Source organism: Aquila chrysaetos, chromosome 16 (assembly GCF_900496995.4).
Source record: "Aquila chrysaetos chrysaetos chromosome 16, bAquChr1.4, whole genome shotgun sequence".
Taxonomy (NCBI): Eukaryota; Metazoa; Chordata; class Aves; order Accipitriformes; family Accipitridae; genus Aquila; species Aquila chrysaetos.
Window position 1 is genome coordinate 9,708,250 of NC_044019.1, and position 24,224 is coordinate 9,732,473.

The 24,224-nt window shown below is 49.3% G+C and overlaps 1 protein-coding gene across 1 annotated transcript in view; it reads right to left on the minus strand.

Moving 5' to 3' along the window:
* HRAS (HRas proto-oncogene, GTPase) overlaps nt 1–24,224 on the minus strand; it is a 43,201-nt gene that overhangs the window by 5,682 nt on the left and 13,295 nt on the right. Inside the window, exons 2-3 of the mRNA XM_030039146.2 lie at nt 4,864–5,017; nt 17–195 (exon numbers count right to left, since the gene is read on the minus strand). Coding sequence (XP_029895006.1) covers nt 17–195; nt 4,864–4,974 — 290 coding nt within the window. The 5' untranslated portion in view covers nt 4,975–5,017. The remainder of the gene's footprint in view (nt 1–16; nt 196–4,863; nt 5,018–24,224) is intronic.

Below are 24,224 nucleotides of genomic sequence, written 5' to 3' on the forward strand. Positions count from 1 at the left end.
CTTCCAGGATACCGACCTGTACTGGTGAATATCTTCAAAGGACTTGGTGTTGTTGATGGCGAAGACGCAGAGGAATCCTTCCCCTGTTCTCATGTACTGGTCTCTCATGGCACTGTATTCCTCTTGCCCTGCGGTATCCAAGATGTCTAACAAGCAGGTCTCTCCATCAATGACAACTTGCTTTCTGTAGGAATCCTGCAGGCCAGGAGAGGGAAAGAAAGGGAGGAGGATGTGTTAAGGGAGGGCTTGGGTCCTGCCAAGCAAAGGGATGCAGCGAGTGCATCCCTGGGAAGATGCCAGGTCACGCTCTGCCTGGGTTTAGCTCCCATTAAATAGCTGACTCAATCTGTTTCAAAAATGGGAGGGAAAGGAAAAAGGAGAAAAAGAAGGAGAAAAAAAATAAAAGGAAAAAGGGAGCAGCTGAGCAGGTTTCCTCTTCTCTGGCAGAGCCAGAGAAGACAGCCCCTGGCTTGCTCTCCCCATTCCCAGCCCTGCCTCTGGCAGACCAGGGGCAGCTTTGTCTCTACCACAACACATAGCCCTCGACAACTATTTTCCTAAGCTTTATTTAGTCCTGGCTAATCCCTTCTACTGCCACCCTGCCCTAGTGCTGGAAGGGGACACCCAGGAAAGGCAGCTCCAGCCAGCCAGGGTTTCCAGCCACCATTTGCAATCTGCAGGGCTGGAAGGTGTTTAAGATCACCTGGAAATGCAGCACCTCCAATGCACCTCAGATCAGGCACCAGAAGCATAATGTCACCAGTAAGGCTGCAAACTGGACTTGATGGTAAACCTCTTCTTCAAACATGAGAAAAAAAAAAAAATCACGCTGTGAGGAGGGTGTTTCCCACAACCAGGCTGTGCCCAGAGTGCTCCAGGAGAGGTAAGGACTATCCAGGCAGGTCCTTTGAAGTTGGGGGTTTTCCCTGCAGCAGAGGCAATCGCAACTTATCACAGATGTGAGAAGGCCTGGAAATCACTCAGGGCATCCCTCAAAAGGTTTCATTTTTCAAGGCAGGCTCCTCAAAGCACCACTCCTCCCCACCATCCCTCTCCCCCATGCCCAGTCTCATCAGCAGGGATGCTGCTGGGGCAGCCCCTGCATGAAGGAACAGCCTCATCCCTCTCCGATAGCCATCCCCTGGGTACAGCGCAGCATCCTTGACTCTCAGCAAGAGAAGGAAGCCAAAACCAAAGGCATGAAAAAGGTGCGAGTCAGCAATATGACCACGACAGTGCTTTGCAGCCATTCGCAGAGGCTACGGCTGCAGTTTAGAATTAATTCAAATGTCTGCTGCTCTTCCAGCGACCACAACAATGTTATCAGATGAGCTTTGCAGGTCTGCAGACAAACAGCCAACGCAGCAAAGGTCACCGACAGGACCAGCAGCGGCACGGAAAGGGAATGGGGCCAACGCGGCCTCCACCCTTTGGTTCACTACTACAACGACATCATCTACCGGGGCTAATTAAAGTCTTTCCTCACCTTGTGGAGAGGGCCATGAGATCAGAGATGAGATCTGCTCTGCCACGACCTTCTCCGCTGTGCCTTCCCAAAAAGGGGACTGCTGACCCACCGGGAATAAGTGTGGAGTGATGGGCTGGCTTCCAGCCAACCGCTCTGAAGGCAACTGGCAGACTGCCCTGCAGGGATGCGCTCCCATTTCTAATCAATAATGTATCTGGAGCCTCCTTGGTGCAAGGTAGAAGAGCACTGGTTCTACCTCCGGGGTCCCAGTGCCTGGCAAGGACCGGCAAAGAGGACCCCAGTGCCTGCTCTGCACAGCAGAGCATTCTCCCACCCCTGGGCCCTGGCTTGCGTCCAGAGGACCAGCCTCTTGGCACACATGTTCACAATTAATTGCCAAGTCCCCAATTACAGGAGGTCTCACCAGCAGACAGTACGCTTACGGAGAAGTGATCCCGCACCTCGGCTCAGGTCATCAACAGGCTGCCCCATAAGGCCAGCCAGCTCGCTAACGAAGCAAAGGTATTGAGAGTCTTGCAGAGGATGCTTTGCATACCGCTCCCCAAAGGAAGGGGACAAGCTCTCCCCACCCTTGCTTTGTGTCCAGCTTCATCTGAACCCCCCTGAGATGCTTGGAATGGCAGCTCAGCCATCCCTGCCATGCTGTCTGGTGACCTCACTGCTGCTGCAGGGGTAGCTGCCACCAGCCCACACGTCCAGCCACCGGCACCCTGCAGCCTCAACGCTCCTCTGCAGCACCCCCGTGTCCTACCCCACCTTCCTGCACAAGGGAAAGTGGCTGGACCCAGCCGTGAAGTGCCAGGGTCCGCTTGGGCTTCAGACTTAGGATCCCAGATGGATGCTGGGAGCACCCCGGGTGTGCTGGGGGACCAGGCCAAGAGGTCCATTTGTTAAACGCTACAGTCAGGATGCGACCAGAGGCTTGGGAAGCCTGTTACTAGCTGACTGCTAAAAGCTGGAAGATGAACCGAAGAATTTCTCAACACAGTCTCTTTACTCCATCCCCGCTCATTCGCCATGCGACACTGCCAGTGGTGTGCATTTACTTGGTGCCTCGGCCCTCTTGTTCCCAAATTGAAGGTCTTAAGACTCCTTGGCAGCCCAAGAGCAGCCGTGCAAGCGCGTGCTGTAGCGGGTTGGCCAGCATTGAGTTACAAAGCCAGACATTTGCACTAGTGAATTGGGAGGGCAGGAGGGGAGCAGGCACTCAGTCAGGGTCTCTGCCCCAGACAGGGGACAAACTCACTCTCCACCTCTCCTGTCCTGGGGAGCACCTTCTCAGTGCACCCCAACCCACTCGCACCCCCCTTTGCAGCACAGCCTGCATTCAATTCATTAAAGCGATGGGTAACGCCTTTGCTCCATGCACGTATACTCTTTTTTTTCCCTCCTTTTATCCTGCTCATTTCAGCATTGCTGTGCTGTTTGTTAGCCGGCTGAACAGTCAGAGTCAGCTCCTGGGCATGATCCAAAGCAGCTTAGTCACAGGAGGGTGGTTTGTTGGTCACATTCAGATGGCTGGCAGGTAACTCTCTGTGCGTCCTAATTCCCCATAAAATGAAGCATAATTAAAAGGAGTCACCCTGGAATGAGTGAGAAGATGGCCGGGGGCAGGATGTGGGGCACGACTGAGGGAGCTGCAAAGGCATCAGGGCTGGTGGGACCTGCAGGTAGAAAAGCACCAGGGGTGAGAGGGGTGAAGAGCAGCTCATGGCTGCTTTAGGAAGAAAAGAGGAGGAGAAGAGCAGAGTGGGGCTGGGGGAACGGGGGACAAGAGCGGGCATCTCCCAGGGCACGTCAGCAGTGGGCAGGGCAAGGAGGGTGTGCTGGGAAATGCCATACAAGGTTTACATTCCCCACTGCCTGTTTACATGGAGAAAATTCCCTGCAGGGTACATACAGGGGGCAGTCGGCTGGAGACAAAAACAAATAGGATGCCATAACCCAACACATCACTGGGTCAGAGCTGCCCCTGCCCACTCTAAGGTCCAAAAGAGGACCCATCCATGCAGATGCCTCCCCAGGGAGGTTGCTCTCCATCAGCAGCTCTTTTGCTGAAACCAACCTGAAATGGGTTTCTAACAAAAGCAAACAATGCTACTGGTGATAAGCACGCGAGGGGAGAGGAGCTGGGGAAGAAGGCAACTGCATCCATAAGCAAGGTGCAGCACCAAGACTCAGGAGCCCTTAAATTAAATTCCAGTCTCTGCCACGGACCTTCTAGGTGACCCTGGCCAAATGACGTAATAGCACGTGCTTGTAAGTGCTTTCTCTCCTTCCCATCTGTAGGATTGTAAGACTATTTCTGCCTTTCTACCAAGCCTTGTCTTGCTTATTTAAGTTGTAGGCTCTTCAGGGTGGGGACTACACATACAACACCTACCAGAATAGATTTCTGATCCCAGCTGAAGCCTTTTATCCATTATGATAATAATAACTGCAGCAACCACAGCTGCATTTATACACATCTGGTAGAGAGTCCTTTAGGACTGCAGACAGGGAGGTTATTGTCCAAGAGGCATGACAGAGCTGTAATTTGCCTTCCTAGGGTGGACTTACTCCTTGTGCAGAGCAGCGGCTGCTGCCCACATCTCCCCCGAACGAAGGTGTAAGTCATGCAGGGGGTAATTAGCATCTCGCTAGCAACAGTGAAAGCAGTCGGAGAATGGAATTTTTTTTTTTTAAATAAAAAAAATAAATAAATAGTGTAATGGATATTGAAGACTGGACACCCCCCCCATCTGCACAGGTAGGGTGCTGAGCTAGACAGGCCAGTGCTACCATCCACACCAACTATGAGACCCATGCACCAACCTTTAACTCCTCACAATAGAGCAGAGACAGCACTCTGGGAACCACAATGGTTCAGCTGTTCCGTACGTCTCGCTCAAACTGCAGGACATACATAATACAACCAAGCTCTGATAAAACCCATTTCATCAGTAAATCTCAAAACATCCTGCATGAGAAGTCAATATATTTACTCTGATTTCACAGAAGAAACGAAAGCACAGGCACAAAATGGCTCTTCAATCCCAAACCTTTAACCTCTCCCTAGACTGTTGTCTTATCAAAAAAGAGGACTTTTGTGCTGCCTCTCAGCACCTGCCCAGGGCTGCCTCCCCCTCTGCCCACTTTTGCTGCCTCCCTCACCATCTCTCTTCAGCAGACACCGCCGACCTTCTTCAGGAGGCAAAAGTCGGTCACTGCGACCTCTGAACACAGTAGCAACTCAGAATAGCTCTGCAAAGCAGAGGAACATCCCTGCTCAAGTTCAGACCTGAGACCAAGCCGAGCATGCTCTAGGTTGGAGGCAAGATGGAGAAGAGCAAGAGGAAAACAGACAGATGGACCCCATGCCCAGAGCCGCTTACCTCTATCGTGGGGTCATACTCATCAACGAAATGGTTCTGAATGAGCTGTATTGTCAAAGCACTCTTCCCGACACCACCAGCTCCCACCACCACCAGCTTATATTCGGTCATCTTCCAGCCAACCCCAGAGCAGGAGTTCCAGGAGCACCACCACCTGCAAGGAGAAACACAGCCACCACGTTAGGAGAGGGGGTCCCTCCCTATCACTGCCTGCTCTGCAGCAAGGCTGAGCGGTCAGCCCCCTCTTCTGCCGGGAAAGGCAGAAATCTGTGAAGCACAGCTTCATTCCTTGGGTACTGAGCATTCCCAATGTCTCCTGCACATCCCAGGAGCACCCAAATGCTGCTAGGTAGAGACACCAAAGTCTGGGATCCAGCACGCTGTAACACAGAGACACCTAATTCTGCAAGGCAGAGGTGAAGGGATGCAGCCCTCAAGGTTTTAACAGTCTTTTAAGTTGCTTGACTTCAGTAGGGATTGAGCATGGGACAAGGTAAACCCACTTCACTGCTATTCTGGGTGGCAAAGAGCCACCCCTTGCTCGTTGGGGTGAAAACCAGCAAGCCACCATCAGGGATGCAACATGTTTTTAATGTAGCTTTAGGAAATTGCCACCACAGGATACTCTGCTCCAGGACCACCCTGGTCTCTCATCTCAAGCTCGCAGATGGACCACCCTGGCAAGCCTGGCCTAGAAATGGGGAGATGGTGGGATGGCCTGTGTGCCCTAAGGGTCAAGGGCTTTCTTACTTTCTTCCCACCTAGCACACTGACTACCCTGGGAATCTGACCAGAGAAAATTATACTTATTTCAGTTTGTCACCCTGTACTGTGCCTCCAGGATCCACTCTCTTCCTTTTGCTTTTATGGTCTGATGCTCTGGGGTGTCAAACGTGAGAGAGCCTCACGTAAAACCATGAAACTTGGTCTAAAAGTACAGCACGGAACTGCAGCATCCAGAGCTATTTAACCTAATGCTCTCCACTAGTAATGAAGGTTACTTTAAAATGGGCAAAATATTCCACAAAACTGAATACAAAACTATGTTTATCCAGTGATATGCTGCAATCCTTCAGCCTGATGGTCTGGATGCAAACTTCACACATTCCCCAAGCAAACCTCAAGATAAGGGAGTGTTACCGATAAGAAAACAGAGGTACAGGCTGTGTAAATCAAAAGTAAACCCTAAAGTAACCAAGTTAAGACGTCTGGTTTTCCAGAAGTGCTCAGCACTGTCTCCAATTTGTCTTATCTCAAGCTGGCGATCCAAAATCATTAGATAGATTTGAAAGCCTTGGCCAACATGGTTTGGATGTCAATGCCCACAGGAGTGGGGAAGAAGTCCCAGCCCCCCCAAGTACGCTGTTAGGTCCATGTCTTCACGCTCAAGGCTGCGTTAAACCTCAAACCACAGGGCAGGTTTGAGATGGTGGCACATCCACACCCTCTGCCAGTCCTCCAGCTAACGATGCCTCCTGCTGTGCTGGCCATCACAAGAGGGAGGAGGACTGCGGAAAGGGCACCTCTGCTCCCACAAGATGAAGCTGGCATGCCCCACAGGGGATCAAGAGATGCTATCATGACAGGTGCTAATTGGGAATGATGATTAGGGTCAGGACAAGCAAACCACACTTCTGCAGCACTGTGTAGTTGCCATGGCCCTTCAGCAGGAAAAAACTCACCCCCCCAACCTCCTCCTTTAAATTTCTGCTCCAACTCCACCAAGAAAGAGGAACTTCAACTCAGGAAGATTACAAAACCCTGAACGTTTAAATAGAAATCCACCCTCATTGGACTGCAACCCCTGCCCACTGAAAGTCACCCCAGGGTCAGATACTCGTCTGCAGCTGTCATCTGTGAGCCCTGGGGAAGCCACTTGAAACGCAGCAGGTAGCGGGAAGACAAGCTCATGGTTCCCCTGCCCGGTCGCCATTCAACGCAGCCTGCAACACTAACGCATGGCAATTACACACACCCTCCCGGACAGTTACATCACTCCACCCTCCTCCCCAGACTCGCCAGCCCTGCTCCCAAAACCCTGGAAGCTGGTACGAACTGTGCTGGCAAAGGGCACTCTAGTTCCAGTCTGCATCTGGTGCATTTGCTAACGCAGCAAAGATCTAATGGAAAGGAGGCCAGAACTTTCTGCCTTCAATCCCCACCTGACTGCAACCTTAAACCACTCAGACAGTTCAATCACCCACTCGAGCTGGGAGCAGTCAGACACAACCACCTCTTGCCAAAGCCCTTTTCTGAGCTACTGTCTCAGTAGCAGGAAGGCAAACAAAGCTCATGCCCTTCTCAGCATCCAGGATCCTGAAGAAGGGCAAGGGAGGGGGTGCAAAAGAGCAACCAGAGCACAAACACGATGCCAAGCAGGACCTCTGGTTGCTGTGCCGTTCTATGCTGCTGGAAAAGCTGAAGGTTGTTAAACACAGTGGAAAAGTGGTGACAGTGGGGGAAATGCAGTGCAAATAATGTGATACCCTAGGTCCATACCCAAAAGTGCCACTGCTTCCCAGAAAAGTCCAATATGCCTCTGTTCTGCCAGCCAAGGAAGAGATGCAGATTGAAAGCAAGGCTACTGGAGACAATCTAAGTGAGCACACTAATTGACCGTGCACACGCTGCTTTGCTCCACTAATGCACGCCTTCACGTCTGTGAACTTCTCACATACACTACTTCTTAGGGACAAGAGAGATCCCCACCCCAGGATCTCTCTCAGATGGGAAAAAAAAATTACCATGAGGGACAGTGACAGGCTGAAGGGGGGACTGAGGAGCAAACACTGACTGACCGTCTCCACCAACACTGCTGGCCAGGAAGGATTGCTCTTGCAGCAGAACAGCTTCACAGCTGAACATAGAGGGGTCTTGAGGGTCTGAAGAAACTCTTCAACCAGCTGCCACCTTTCATACAGAGCAGGGAAATCTGCAACCCCTAGCAAAACACACAGCAGCTGCAAATAAAGGCCTGCAGTGGCTACGATGGACCTTGTTCTGCATCTGATGCTGATGATGGAGCAGCTGCCATGATGATGCTCAAGGGGAACTGCACAACTGCCCAGGTCTATGGAACTTGCTAAGGCAGTGAGAAAAGCCTAGACTCGATATGGGGAGAAGAAGAGGTGAGTCCTCAAGGAAGGGGTCCTCCCTCGAGACCACCCCAGTGGAAGGCACTGCTTGGCCTATCCCTTCAGAAAACCCCCAGCCCACACAGCCATACCAGCCTCCTTGTCCACACTGCAGCAGGACATGGGGGCCAAGGCAGTCACCGACAGCAGCTTAAGGGTCTTTCCCTGCTCCGGAGCCCAGCTGAGCCCCGCTGCACAGTGGAGGGGCAACCACACACCAGCAAGCCCTGCATATCACCACCCCAGCCCGGAGCTTTGAGCTCTGGCTCCTCCAGAGAAACACAGACCCACATCTGCCTGCTCTGCACCCACCCAAGAGGCAGGGGAAACAAGGGAGGTGAAAAAGCTATTGTTCCCCACCACTTACGGTCAGCACACAGACAATGTAGATACAAGAACTCTGCAACGTTGGTGTTTGTTCACTCACACCATACCTAGAAGGTGCTGGTGCCTCGGCTAACCCTTCACCACTCTACATGCCATCCTCGCCCTGGCAATGGCAGGAGAGATTCTGCAGCTTGCAGAGGATGGTGAGTCCAGCCCACACAACTGTTTCATACCATTGCTGCAAAACGTGTCCTAATGTAGAGTGAGAGTGTGGGGAATGATGGACAGCTCTGGGCGTGAGAGCTGCCTGAATTAACGTGTGCTAAAATCAATGTTCAGACAAGCTCGCTTCCTTTCCCAAAGGATCCACAATGCAAGCTCTTCACAGGGAGCATGCAGACCCAACCACTCATCAGAGCACATGCAAATGCCACTGGAGACAGAGCCTGGCCAAAGGCTGCAGGGAAAGCAGGGATTTCCATAGGGCCAAGCTTTGTTACAGAGTTGGGCAGCTGGTCTTATCCCTAAGTTGACCTTACCAACACCATCTCATAGCTCCCCATCACACTCTTTGCTCCTGAACATGGGAAGAGCAAGGCTGCTCACTGATGCACGCACATCAGTGGCTGTTCCTCAACACCACATGAACATCACCACCACCGCATGGGCTGGTTCAGGGAACAGCCACCCCAAAGACAATGTTTCTGGCCCTCCTAAAAAACAGAGGCAGGGGAGAAAGAGTGGGGCTCCTGCCAGAGAGATGGTAACAGACACCCAAAGTTTTCATGCTCAGTCTGGGGACACACCGGACAGAGGTTTACAGCCTGTTGGTTGTTGTGAAAGCTCCTTATGTGAGGGTTTCCAGAGGACAGTAAACAAGAGTTTCTATTTCTCAGCAGCTAACACAGAGCCCAGACAGAGCTGACCACAAAACAACAGAGGGAAACACGAAAGCACAGCCTCCCAGTCCCACGCTGAGCAGAAACAGCGCTTCTTCCATTCTCTGCAAGCTCTTCAAGATCTGAAAGCCTGACCCAGGTCACCATCTGGTCTTTTTCCTGCCTATCCAAATCTATCACCTCTACAGTACTCAACTGTTGCACCCTGCAAAAGCCGCACAGGGCTGTCAAACAAATAGCTGAGCGAGACAGCGAGGAGGACAGCCGTTCAGGAGCACCGCCTGGGAAGAGAAGGGCTGGGATCCGCATGCCAAGCCAACAGCCCCAGTGTGGAGCCGGAGCTGCTGCTGCTGTATTTCCTGACCTCGTGGATTTTCTCCTGTAGCGAGAGGGCTCCTGGCTCCCATTCAAAGCTGTCTAGGAAAGCCTCGCCGAGTGCTTCCTCCTGGCAGCAGCAGCTGCTTCCAGCCCGGTAGCCAGAGCCATGCAGCTCCAGCAAACAAGAAACATCTGCCAGCCTTGTGTAGGACGCTGGGAGAGCAAGTGCCCAGCGCCGGTGGGCACCAGCATCCTACCTTTGTCTTGCAGGGAGGGGATGCAGGTGTAGGTGAGGGCAGAAGGCACACCTTACCTTCTCCCCCGCCTGCGCATGCTGGGCAGCACAGAGGTTTTGCCCGCAGAAGCGAGGACCAAGATGCTTGGCACAAGCTTTCGCAGGGCTAAGACCTAAAGCAGGTGTAGGCATCAAGGTTACAGGTGCTACCCAGAGACCCAGCTGTGTCCTGCAAAGAACAACCTGACATTCTTCACAGTCCCTCTTCTCCAGCACAGAGCTTCATCTGCAGGGGGAGAGGTGCTTTTGGGGACCTGACTGTGAAACCTCGAGAAACTCACTCAGCAGAAGCAGAGGTGAGGAATTCAAGGGGCTTGGCCCCATCAGTACGTCCCATCACACCACCACAGTTTCAAGAAAAGCTCAGGCATCAAGTGAAAGGGATTTGCAGTGGGTTTCCAACGCATTCACTATGAGGGAGGCTCTGACACCCAACAGGATCACTGAAGGAGCTTTCTCTGTGTCCTCCCTTTCCTCCCATCACCTTGTTTCTCTCCCAGGATGGACAACCAACTAAACAACCTAAGAGACAGATTTTTGCACAGCAGTGCCATACTGAGGCCAGCCATGACAGAAGTTTTACAACTGTTCATTACTGAGCATTTACCCTCTAGCTGTCCATTGGGAGCCTCTGCATTTAAAAGCATCAGAAGTCAGCTTCACCTCTGTAAATCTCTTTGGACACATCTCAGATTGGGCGCCCTTGCCTCCAAAAGCCCTGTCCACAGGAACCGAGGAGCCCTTAGACCAGAAACGCTGCAGTGTTTGATTTTATTTCCCTTCGGCAGAGATGCCCTGCAGGCAGAAGTGGTCTGCAGTCCTCCAGGAGAACAACGCTCATCTCTGCCTTTTACCACCAGTCCACCACACCCACAAGTCAGGAATCCTTCTCTGTGACTTTAAAACATTGACAAGGCAAACCTTGCTGGCTCACCCCAGTGACTGTCCAGGCTCCTCCATTTGCTCATGCACAAGACTCTCACCAATGTCACAAAATATAGCCTCTGGAGGGACTGAAGGAACCTCTCCAGTGGTGTGAAATGCTACCTTCTGTTTTCACTCAAGGGCCAAAATGCTGATGTTCTCCACAGTCTGCCCAGCGTGAAAGAGATTAGGGAAACAAGGCTGGCAAGCTGATGCTCTGTTACAAATCACAGCCTACCCAATGCTTCATTTTAATTTACTTGTTGCTTTTTAAATTAAAAAATGGGCTGCAAACCTCAATGTGCTTATTGTTGGCTTGCTGGCTGTGTACCTCCAACCTCAGCCCACAGATGAAAAAAGAGAGAGGGATGCCAAAGATGCAGTAGAAGTTGCAAATGGTAGCCCTGCTTTGGAGGAACTATTTGGAGATAATAAATGTCTTCTATAAGGGAAAAAAAGAAAAAAAGCCTAAGAAGAACAGAATGGCTTCTTCTATCCTCTGTATGCTCTTCAAGATCTGAAAGAAGAGGCAGCCTGTCCCAAGAGACTGAGAACAAAAATATTGCTCCAGAGCAAAAAAAGAAAAGGGGTAAGGAATGACATCATGTAGGAGGCTCAAAACACAGGCATACATTCAAGGAGAAACCTGGGAGGAAGAATAGCAGAAAGCTGCAGGCAGGTTCAAGGCACAGGCAGGTCTGGAAGAGAAGGATTGCCTCTCCACAGCAGCCATAAACATGTCCCAGCAGCAAGGCGCAAGCCATGGCTTTGCACAAGGTCTTGAACAGGCATGGACGGGTCCTTGCACCAGGCCCTGCCCTTGCACAGTTTCCAGTTGAAGCACCTCTGGCAACACAATCCCTCTGCCAGAGACTACCTGACCACAAAGGGCTTGTGAAGTCCCTGCTCGTTTTCCCTCTCCAGAAGAGATGGAAGGACAAAGGAAAACAAGATAGTACTGTCCTCACCAAAGCTGCTGCCTGTTTTCTGTTCCCTGGTTCCTGCTTCAGCTGTCTGATAGTTGAGTAAGAGACAAAGCTGCACAATCACTGGCTGTTAGCAGTAAGCGGATCCAGCTATGCTGTTCTTGCTTTCCCACTCAAATAATAAATATTCTTAATAAAGTTCTTCATTGCCATCTTACTCTAAGAAAAACAACTGGTAGGTAGCTATGCCTAAACCACCCAAAACAGCAAACAACCTACACGAGTCAGTAACACAACAAACCCAAAGAACAAACCAGCTACCCATGAGCTTTCTCTCTGGATGAAAGAGTTGACCCGCCAGCCAATACAGGCCACCAGAATTACTATACTCCAAAGAAAGATTAGCTCATCTCAGGAGCTTATAAACTAGGGCTGCTCATGCCCACGTCTCCAGCATCATGAACGTGGCATGGAGAGCAGCATGCCATCAGGAAACTCTGGCAGGTGCTGGGACGTGCTTGCAAACCACAGTGGTATCTTCACCTCCCACCATCACCACTCCACCCTTCTCCCTGAACGCAAGGAACCTGTCCCACCATAGTCTCTGCAGAAGAACCAATCTTCCAAGCTAACTTCCACAGAGAGAAAGCATGCTGCTCTGCAGGTTACTTGCTGCCCATTCATGGAAAGGTCTGAAGGAAACAGGCAAGCAAATGATATGTCCCACCACACTGCTGAACAGAGACCCTTAAAAAAATCACAAGAAGATGGGAGAGGCCACCTGGGCTAGCACCCAAGTCACTAGCTGAAAACACCAGTTGTCTGCATCTGGCAGGGCCAGCGGTTTGAAGAAATCAAAGACGTTTTTTAAATTATGCCTGTGATTTGTGATCTAACACTTAAGTGCTGTTTGAGACTCTAGATGAGCAAGAGTAGCCTGCATAAGGAAAGAGGAAACTGGAGTTTTGTCTGAAAGCCTGGTAAAGGTGGATGCATGAAGGCATGAAGACACCACAAAGCAGGCTGGACAACAGAGGACAATTAAATAAAACCTGAGTTCTTATCCTACAGTCAGGACTTAGGACCTAGTGTTGACTCTGCCAACGCATGTAGGAAAGCAGTGTGGGGGAGGAAAAGCTCTCACTGCCGAGATGCAGAAGACTGCAAACTGCCAGGGCTTCTCCGCTTTCATCTCCTCTCCAGCCTCCCAGGGCTGAGCAGGTGGTTCAGAGGCAGATGCTTCCCCGCCTGGGCTGGCAGCTCTCCACCCTGCCCTGGAAAAGAGACTTCTCCCAGGCTTCCCAGCCTTTTTCAGAAAAACAACTGAAGAACCCACTCTGTGCAACAGAGAGGCCAAGGCGGAGCTCAAGAGAAGAGGCAGCTCTTAACCTTCCTTTGCATTAAAATCCCATCTGTAAACATAAACGGGATGGCTGACAGGCAGCATGATGTACCTTGAGCATACGAAGAGATGGACAGGTACACAGGAAAGTTTAAAACAAGACCCACATCATAGATGATAATAACTATAACTGCTAAAATGCGTGGTAGGCAACCACAAACCCAGGCTCTGAGCAATCTCTTGACTTGCTGGACTCACTACCAAATTGTATTGATTTTCCCACAAGATGTAAGGCGCAATGAAGTAGAAGCTTGGACCAGACAAGTATGTAGCACCAGTGTAAGTGGATCTCTGTAATAACAGCTATTAACAGAGACAGAGAACATCAGGCTTTGGGGCAAATGCTGCCCAGTAATGGGGGGGGATTACAAGAGATGCTGTCTCCAGGCTGGTTTCATAAGGTACCTGATGTCTTCTGCCTGGTCCTCTTGGTGACAAAAGGAGCAGCCGCACGCAAGCTGCTGGGGAAAGGTACAGCCTCTCCTGGGACCCACTGGTCCTGCCATCACACTACGGCAGGTCACAGCTGCCTGGCTCTCTTCTGCAACAGCGTAAGAAGGGACAAATTCAGATCTCGCCACCAAGCTGCAAGAGGTGGAGCACCCAGTGCTAGAGCTGGGGGTGGTAGCCAAACATGAACAGAAACACCATCCTCCTACTTGTATAGACGGGCAAGGGGATGCAAACAAGCCAAGGGACTGGCCCAAAGTCATCAATGGGTGGTAAAGCTGGGAACTAAATTCAGGCAACATCTGGGGTCTTCAGGCAAGACAAACTATGGTCCCCTGCTGGGTCTTTGTGTTGGGCTGTCAGAGCTGGCAGCTCCCCCCCAGCCCAGCCTCCCTGGGCAGAGGTGGTTGGGGAGGCAGGGTACCTCAAGCAGGAAAGCCCGGGGTGCTGTAAGAGGTGCCCTGCTCTCCAATTATCCTAATGAAGTCACAACTGGGTCACAGGTGCAGGCGGCCCGGCCAGCAGAGAGGCAGATGCCCTGATGCACAGATAAGCAATAGGAGATGCAGGTAGGGCTGAGAGCAGAGGGGCAGGCTGAGCACCACTGTCATTTTCCCCCCTCAAAGCCCAGCTACAAGAAAGGGGGAAGCCACTGGTATAAGGCAGCCTTGTAGATCACTTAAGAAAAGGGCCAGTCCCAACCTGAGCACCACTGATGCATATCAGGCCAAAAAAACCTACCCCATAGTCAAGAAGTGCATTCCCCCTATGAGATTTCTGTTCTCTTCTCCCTCCCCATCCTTCCCTGTTCCTCCCAAACAACCACTGACAGGGAAAAATTAGGAAGCTGGTTTCAGGAAACACATCCAAGCCCTTTTCACTGAGAAGAATTTGCAATGGAAATAGGTCTGGCTTTCAGCTTCCTGCTTGCTTTAAATCTTAACACATGTATTTTTACAGCAAATAAATGGATAAGGAAACAGGGTATTTGCAGCTGGGATGTTTCAAGAATTGTTTTGATAATGCTTTTATTTTTTTACATTTTTTCTTTCAACATTTAATGGATAAAAGACTTTTTAAAAGGCCAGGTTTTGGAGCAAAATATTATTACAAGAGTATCGGTGAGCTCTGGACTCCAGGAATGAAACTGCATGTAGCACGTCCTATCACACTACAGCTCCTGCAGCAGAAAGGTCCAGACAGCGAGCCAGCTGCATTGGAATCAGGTGGAAAGAGGTGGAAGCTGTTGGCCAGCCGCAGCAAAGCAGACAAATGCATATCTTGGGACAGCACTTGCCTCACATGCTCCTGCCCACACAGCACTCGCCCTCTGGATGGCTAACCAGCCCCACAGAGAAATAGGGTCCTCTAGTCTGGGGATGGGTCTTCTCCTTCTAGGGGAACTTGAAACACAGAGGAGGAGTGAGAGGGACCCCCCTCTGCAGGGACAGCCAGCTCCAGCTGGGTTGGACTCAGACAGGCATATCTCCAGGTACCCTTTGGTTAGTACCCAACTTGGCTCCCCCAGCTTACCTGGGCAGCACCTAGGATCTTGTACCGGAAGGGGAAAAGCAGAGTCAAGCCCCATCCATCCTCTCACATGTGGTATATCACAGGCTGCTAATCCTACCCTCCAAAGTTTTAATTTTTCCAGGGAAAGGTGGTACAACATCTCTTTCTCCCCTCATTTTTCAAGGCAGAGGGTAGAGCAGCACAGGTGCAATAGTGTCATCTCTACAGGCTAGTTGTGGGTGAGGAACAGTCTATCTCAGGATGAGGGAAGAAGATCGAGTTTCCTTCTTGTCTTTCCATTCCCAACGGGACACAGATAAAAAGCTGCTCATACACTTCATTCAAACGCAAAGCTCAAAGGAACAGCTTGAGTAACCCCAAACAACCAAAATCAGATACTTCCAGAGTGTCTCCTTTATTAGTAAGCCATTTAATTTACATGATCAAATGTAACGATCATCCTTCTGCATTCATTTAGCCCTTGCAGTGCCTTTGCAAGCACACACCCTTATTTATTAGCAGAGCAGGGATGAAGGAGAAGGCGGCACCACAGCAAAAAGCAAACCTGCAGGGCTCACTTTAGCAAATCTGGGAGAAGGCACTGGGGAAAACGTATTAGAAAAGCAAGTGATGGGGCATCTTAGGGAGCCAACGACCAGGGGACAGCAGGAAGAGGAGATAAAAGGAAGCAAGCAGGTACCTGCTGCTGGGACCCCATCCCCGCTCGCCTTCCTACCAGGACATGTTATTAGCACGGTGACACAATGCTGTTGCAAGATGAATATGCAACAGTCATTATGCAACAGATATTCAGGGACATGCTACTGATTTACGGACCCAGCAGCTGCAGCACCAGCCAGCTGCAGCCTAGAGGGATGGGGACACCAAGCACGGCTGGCAGAGAGGTCTGGAGAAAACCTCCAAACCCAGCCCTTCAACAGCCAAGGTGAATGAGTTCATCACGACCGGGTCCGAAGCCAGGCACACCAATGCACCAATGCCACCAACGCATTGTATGTGCAATACTGAGCAACCATCACACAACACTGACAGAAACAGAGAGGTCCAAAGGTTAAGGTGCAAGATTTACATTTGGATCAGCAGACTTTGTTAAGTTTAGGTCCTGGATTACCCAAACCTCACTTTGCTGCTCGTGGTAAATCTCAGCCACAGACAATCTCAGCTTGTTTTGTCCCCTTGCTCTGCAGCAGTCTAGAGTGTAAAAAAAATCCAAGCAATGTTGCTGTGGGTGGGTTATTTAAATGCATCACTGTCACAGCACAGACCTGCTGCAAATAAGACTGAAGATGTACGGATTACAGCTCTCCATACTGAAAAGGGAGGAATCTCCCTCTTTTGGCTGTGGATTGACAAAGGGACACTGCACAGGGACTGATCCTGCCTGTCTTGTAAGCATCACAGCGCGGACACAGAAGACATGCTCTTCAACTCCGAGTAGCCTCCACGCAGGTTCATGTATCCCACTCCCTGGGAACACACAGCGTAGCAGATCAAGGAAATAGTAACTCCACCCTGCAACGAGGAACCCACAGCGATTAAGCGACTTGCTGACGGTCACACAGGAAACTTACGGTAAAGCTGGGGATTTCTGCTCCCCCCACATTTGAGCTTTTGCCACAAGACTGTGCTTCTCATCAATGGCTGCAGTTAATTATGCAGGGGACAGGAGCACAATGCCTACTCCATCACCTCCATCACAGCCTCCAGCATCTGCTGGCAGACCTGTGCAATCAACAGGAGCGGGGGCGGGGGTTCCTTCCAGAGCTTCCTTGGGAGCCCACAGCAATGACGACATGCAGGATTTGGGTGGGCTTGCAGCCAGCATCCACAGGCACACTAGGGCTGAAAAGAAACCACAGAAAAGCAAGACACCAAGCACATGTGAGATGTGGCTCCACCTCAACACTGAAGCCTGACAAGCTGATTAACAAATAAGCAAAGCCTCCAAGAGCAGCAGAGCGGTTGAGGTCCCTCTGATAATGCCTAAAGGTTAAGTGTACCTATGTCTTCTTGAAATCCCTCAACCGATCCCCAGTCCCTCAGAACATCCCTAGTAGAGGCAACGAGTAGATCCAGATCTGGCCTTGGTGCTGCACTTGACGTGGTCATCAAGCTCCGGTGACCCTGCTGTACCTCTTTGACTCAACTTAGGTGTTCCTCTACACAACAGTTGATGGAGAAAAGGGCAATGCAGCTCTGATCCTCACTTGAACCAGCATGACAGCACTGGCAAGTGCTCCCTCCAGTCACACTAACCAGATCTGCTTGTTTGAAAGAGGTATGGATAGGAAGCACGCTGTGCCCTCAGCTTCAGGGATGACAATTTGCTGCAGAAAAGACAGTCAGAGTATTCATGAAGTGAATGGACAAAGAGATGCAAGGGACAGTGGACATGAGCTCCCAACTGCAAACAGGAAGAAAAAAACCTTCAAATCTTTAGAGAGAGAATGTCTTTAGTAGGAGAAGTCAGCCAGAGACCAGCACCTACCCACAGCTGGTACGACCCTGGCAGGTACCCGGTCACCAAACACAGCTGGTGCTTACAACACCCACAGACAGGATTTCACCCTGTTCTTCAGCACCTGGTTTCTTCTGAGAGTACACAAAGAAAGAGACCATGCAAAGTACAGTCCAAAATGTCTGCGGCATGACCTGGAAGAGTCACAGCTTGGGAAACTAAAAGGAGGCAACATGAGCCTGCAGGTGCCCTTCTAGATGAAGCATCCCTTTGTCAGGTATGGCAATGCACCCCTATCACAGATCAAGCCCTGCACAGCAAACTCCCCAGGCAAACCCCAAGCAGCAGCAAGAAAAGGTCACGCACGTTAAGAAGAAAAGAAAGGAAAAAAGGGACTTTTGAACTTTGAACTGCAGTGTACTGTAATTACTGTAACATAACTTGATTAGCGCAGTGTAAGCGACAGCCAGGCATCAAAGATGTTGTAAGGGATTTTCATGTAGCCCAAAACCTTCTTTTACTCTTTCCAGTGCAAACCATCTTTGGTCCCAGAGCAGGGTCTCATCCTGCCAGATGATCTGCAAACAAAAAAGGGGGTTCCTACACCAAAGCTTCCACTTTGGAGAATTTCTTTCTTTTTAACTTCGGTTGTCCCTGCTGCCCATACAACACTCAAATCTTTATTTTCTGAAGTCACTGACTTCCCTAACACCTTGCAGCAATGAGGTTCCCAAGCTATAAACATCCCTTCTTTTTACCAGGCTTGTATATATGGCTTCCTGTTTTCTTTCCCAGTGTCCAGCCATCTCCCACTAGCCTCTCAGACTTTCTGATCCTGCTGACCAAGCACAACTCTGCAATGCTGGGGAAGCACACATTGCAGAGACGTTTTAAAAAGAAACACAGCAGCGTTCATTGGATTTATTCTTGGACTTTATAAGGCTCATGCAAATAGTTCTGTATTTGGCCTAGAAAAAAACATAACCACAAAAGGCAAACATAGAACTTCAAAGCTGACTTCTCCTGACAGCCCTAAGCCACTGTGCGTGTGTAATATGGACAAGGTGTAAGATTTTTTTAGTTTCCCAAAGGAAAGGAGAGGACAGCCTGAGATGAGGAGTCAGAACCAAATGCGTGAGTCCCAAAACTGAGATCTGACCTTGAAGGATCACCTTAAGGAAAGGGTAAAAAGTAGCATCCCTGCAGTGAAGCCACTAAAGCCAAGACAGTCAACACTGGTTGGGGACCTCACTTGGTCTATTTTAATTTCCAACCGTAGCCCACTTGGAGCACTTATCCCTCTCAACATCTTGAGAGGGTAGCAAGGTAGACTGACATTTCCTGGCACAGGAAGAGTTAAAAATACACTTTCATTCAGCCAGGGAGGCACAGAGTGCCTACAGAGCAGCTGTAAAAGTCAGCAGTCATAAAGCAGGAGGAGGAAGGAGGTAACAGAGTTGTTTCCTCCTCCCTGGAGATCTGGCTGCCATGAGGAATCATACATGGTGCTGGTGGGCACTGGCACAGAGAACTTGCTCCTGGGATCAGCAGCCAAGTGTCTTCCCAGGACCCTCTGCTAAGAGGCACAAAGCATCCCCTCCTTTCCCCTACCACTGGCTCCTAAGGACACGCAGAGCCTCCCTAAGGAGTTTCTGCAAGGGGGGGTGACAAAATAAGCCTGCACATGTTATACAGCAGTCTCTGGGTTCATCCATCCTAGCAGAGGCGCAGGCGTCTGTTAGACAATGCCTGGGGACCACAGCGGAGGAACTGCTGCAGCAAAGATCAAGCTGACTCATGGTTCTTTGGCTTTGGTTTAAAATATAATAAATAAAACAAAACAAAACCTGAACCTCCCATCAGCCCACTGGGGAAAATCCAAGCATCTGCCTTCAATCCCTCAGCGTATAATAATACAACTTTATTATAAGTAAAATTTATTATATTTTCTATATGCTATTAGATTGGGAGGGTTGGGAAGATCTGTTACATGACCTACATTACTCTGCAAATCACTGATTGCTAGGAGCATTTCATGCTATCACCCTTTGCCATCAGCCCCCAGCAAACCAGTCCTGACCTTTTATTCTATTGGTTACCACTGTGTTCAGCATCTGCCCTTGCAAACACCAGCAAAGACACAAGAACTGAACCTCTGATACTTAAGCTGTGGTTTCTTGAAAGGGGGTTGAACACTGGACCTCAGGGCACCAAAAACCTCAACTATCTCTTGGGCTATGGCATATACCACTACAGGGGCTCCAGGCAGGGCTGGTGGGACATAAAGATGGGATGCGCACCAAGACCACAGTCTACATGCTTGCTCAGACTAGTGGCTGCATCCCTTTTCACACCTTCAGCCTTTTTTTGGTCTGCTGCTATAAATATGAATTTTAACAGCTATGAAGTCGCTGTTCAAGTGGTAGGAGGCTGGTCCTATGTGTGGTCCGGGGTTCCTCTCCAATTCTGCTCACCCACACTCACAAAATTTGTCCATGGTGCCTTTGCTGACCATTCAAGAGTGTCTGAGTAATGCTAAATGTCACAAGGCTGTTAGGAGTTTTTTTTCTTCCCCCCAGTGGTTAGGAAAAAGCAAGCAAGAAGATAGACAGGTGATGTGAACCGGCACTGTTAAAGATGATCCAGTCTAAGCAGATGATGCAAACTTCCTAGCTCTTGTCACGACACGATCTGTCTTGTGAGCTTCAAGTTGGACTCAGAAATTACTCATAAGATATGGAAATGATCCCCCTGAGGAATCAGTCACTAGGAACAACTACAGAAAGTCTTCACTTTTGAACAAACAGCTCTTTCAGAGTTTTGGTGGTTTGGGGTTTTTTTCTTAAAGGGAGCAGAGAACCACCAAGTATCCCCAGATTGGGCTCTACTTTATGGGTCCATTTGTCCTCAAATCCTCAGTAGGACAAAATTCTCCTTCCTTAGAACAATAAATTCAGAGATCAAGCTTGAACTCTGAATTTTTACAGTCTTGCCAGTATTGTGAGATCTCACGATCACGTGCTTTCACAGGAGCCTGGCAGAGAGACAAGCTGGTGAGATTTTGGAAAGGGGTGATGTGCTGCTGATGATAAAGCCTCCCTGCTTCACCTGACAGCAGCAGAGCTCACCAGTGCTGTTTCTCAGGGCTCCTAAGGCACGCACAGCAGTTTCTCACTCTTGGATGTCATTCACCCCTAACTGGAAATAATCTGCTGCTTGATTTCCCCCTTAAAATCCTCTTATTTTCAGAAAGCAACTCCCTGAGGACCATGTATGTCCCTACAATGAATCTTCAAGGCCATGGCATGGTGTAGTGGGTACAGTTCCTACACATAGCTCTCATTGTTCCCACACAGGAACTTCAACTGAAAAAATAAAATGAAATTTAAAAAAAGGAATCAAATATTCGCAAAAAGCTTTCTTAAAAACAGAAAAAGCCCACAGAAAACCACCAGCTCACATGTCAAACCAGCCAACTTTAACCTGAAACACTGCTTACGCAAAAAGAGGTGCTGCGGTGTTTGTAGAGAGTGAGTATATTAACACAAGAAGAAAATTCATACTCCAACAGCAAGGAAAGCATTGAGCTCTGAACACTGGAGTTTGTCAACTTACCCTCACAGTCCATCCTTAAAAAAACTGGGGTAAAGGTTGTCTCATTCTAAATTAATTCCCTCCATCAGAGGCTGATGAGGGTCTAGGATGTGGATTCATATCCCTACTAATCACAAATATTTTATCACCTCATATCAATTTTTGCCTTTCACCTGCACACCTAAGATAGGACAGAGAGGGTGTAAGACCTGCACTGAAGAAAAGCATATTTGCAGTTAGTATTTCTTACCCAAATGGAGTTCTACTATAAAGAAGCTGTTCCAAGCGGTGGCTGCCATTCCACAGGCTTCATTTGCCATTACTTCCACATATTTTTATCAAAAACTCAGGACATACTACGTCCACTCAAACAGGAAATCTGACTTAACCTGATCAGATACAAAAATCCATGTAGTTGGCCTTTTTCTCCCCGCTAAAAAGAGTTCCACATGGCTGCAAGGTCTGAAGAAGACACCGATGTGATCGGCCGAGATCACTGTGAAACACACAGCTGATGGCCCAGGTTGAGTTTTATAGGGTGACAACTCCTCCAAGCCACTTTAAGCAAGTGCTTCTTCACTTAAGCAAGTGCACCAAAGGAATTGCTGCTCTTGAAGCACATACACAAAAAAAAAAAGCAAGTTCAGAGAGTACTCTGGGAAACAGTGAACCACAGACTTCATGAGGTTTACTCAAAGTTTTTCTACTGTACCTAAAGATGAAGTGTGCTCTCCAGGTCTAAACTAGATACCTTTTTTTGAACGTGTACTAAAATGGAGGGGATTTACCCTCTAAAGGACCCAATTTCATCCAGGAGCTCAGGAGAGAATGTGCATGAATATCTCTGTGAGCTGTGTCAGTGCCTGGAACGGTTGTGATGAGCACACTTCATACAGCCCTCTTGAGATAACATTGCCTTAGCTGAACAAGGTGGAGATATTTATTTGCAATGCACCAGGTTCGGATTCCTTTGACAACATCCCATGGTGTGAACTTTGCTGGTCTTGCACGATCTAGGTGACGATACGAAGGAGAGAGGCAGGTCTAGCATCTCACAGCTGCCGCCAAGCGAGTGTGGGAATGCACCAGGGAAGAAGGACCATGCCGCTCAGCTGGGCTGAATTCCACTTCGACCAGACCCAGCTCACAGGCTGGGTACCCGCAGCGCTATGTATTGTCTGCACCTTGCCTGCAGCAGCCACAACACCAGTGGACAAAAGCTCCCACAACACCTCCGAAGCTGAATTTGCAGCGACACGTTGTTTCTTAAGGAAAAACCACAACGCGCTCCTTTCAAAGTAGCCGGCTGGTGAGGAACAACAACAGGGAGAGGGAGAAAAACCACCTAGCACTACTTCCCCTTCTTTCTCTCACACAGAGTCGAGAAGCTTATATTAATTGCAAGCTTATATTAATTGCAAAGCATGAGAATCTGAACAAACAGCCTCCTTGGGCAACCAGGGCCAACCCCAGGAAAAATATTTGCATCTATGGGATGGGTGAGTTGTGCAACCAGCAAAACACCAAGCCAGATAAGGCAGGGACCTTTCACTAGGCTCTACAGAGACAAGCTCACAACTCTGCGATGCTGACTCAGGCTAAGACAGGTTACTTTAATTTTTTTCTCCTTCGCTCTAGCCTTCACAGGGGAAATAATACCAGCCAAATTCATATCCAGTTTGAAGCCACTAGATGGTATTTGCAGAGCTGAATCAGAAACCAAAGCAGCCTTTGGTGGAGCATGGGAGAGAACCAGGGTTCCCTGCAATGGGAGTCGTCTTCCCCCGCTAAAGGTAAAACCTTAAGGAAGTTCTTGGTGCAACAAGGTTAGCTCTGCCCTGGACACAATATGCAACTTTATCATATTACATGACTTCCCATGCCTAAGGCTTGATATAGCCTTGTCTGCCTACATTTAGTTGCACACATATGTCATTAGGGAATTAGAGAAATTAGTTAGGAAGGTCATATAGTTACAAAACCTTCATGAAAGAGACTGATGGATCCTGGTTTCTCCCACCAGCTTTCAAGGACCCATACACATGCCTGTTCAACCAGGAGAGCAAATAGCCGAGGAACGCCGCTACACGTCCCAGAGACCTATGAACAATCTCCTGTCGACAACGCAGCGAGTGTACTGTCGGTGGCAAAAATTAACAAGTAAAAAGCACTGTTTTGCCGGAGTACGTCCAACCAGCAGCAGGTTGACTGCAACAAAAAGCCAGTACTAGCATGCTACCGCTCCTGCAGATGGGCTCAGGGTTTCGCACATGACTAACAGAGCACAGCAAGGCACTGCAGGTATCATTTTGCAAACCAAAACCCTGCATTAACGTCTCTCCCTTTCTGACTTGTTTTTGCCACGTGGAAGGAGTAACAGAAGGAATTACTTCAGGTGAGCAGGCAAAAGGGGCAGGCGCACGCTCGCTGTTTCATGCTACTGATGATGCACTTGTTGACCAGGCAAGAGGCTACATGCAGCAGAAACACTGAGAAGCTGCAAGGACCCAATGCTGTGCCAGTTGCCTCTCTGCTGGGACGCTCTTCAAACACGGATGCTATTTGTTGTACCAAAGTTCAGAGGGGACGGACAACAAGGAAAGTATCAGTGCAAAACGTATGCTGTGGGTCTTAACTATGAGGCCCTGATACACTTTCCTTCCTGAATTAAAAACCTCCTGAAGGTTTTCATATGCTCTGCCTTGCCCTCTCTGTCCCCTAGAAGCAAGAGTTGGAAAATAGAAAAGCTTGTGGTAGACACATGTAGCCAGGAAAGAGAGCAGGGAGAGATCAGCTATATTGTGAAGTGAGGCAAATACACTATATAATGGAATACGAGGGGTTTTTTTGCCTTTTTCTATAGCATGGTATGTGTGCTTCCCACGTAGGGTCAGCCAGAAATTTTTCCCCTAATAAATTCCCTGCTATTGCAAAGTTTGAAGTGACTGTAAGTGCACACAGTAGACTTCCAGAGGCTCACCAGAGCTAACTACCAATTTAGGGATGTCTGAACTGATGGGAATTATAGCATGAGTTTCAGTAACAAACAAGTAGGGTACAAAACTGACTCTGGTTTTCTTTGGGGTCCTAGGATTTAATGC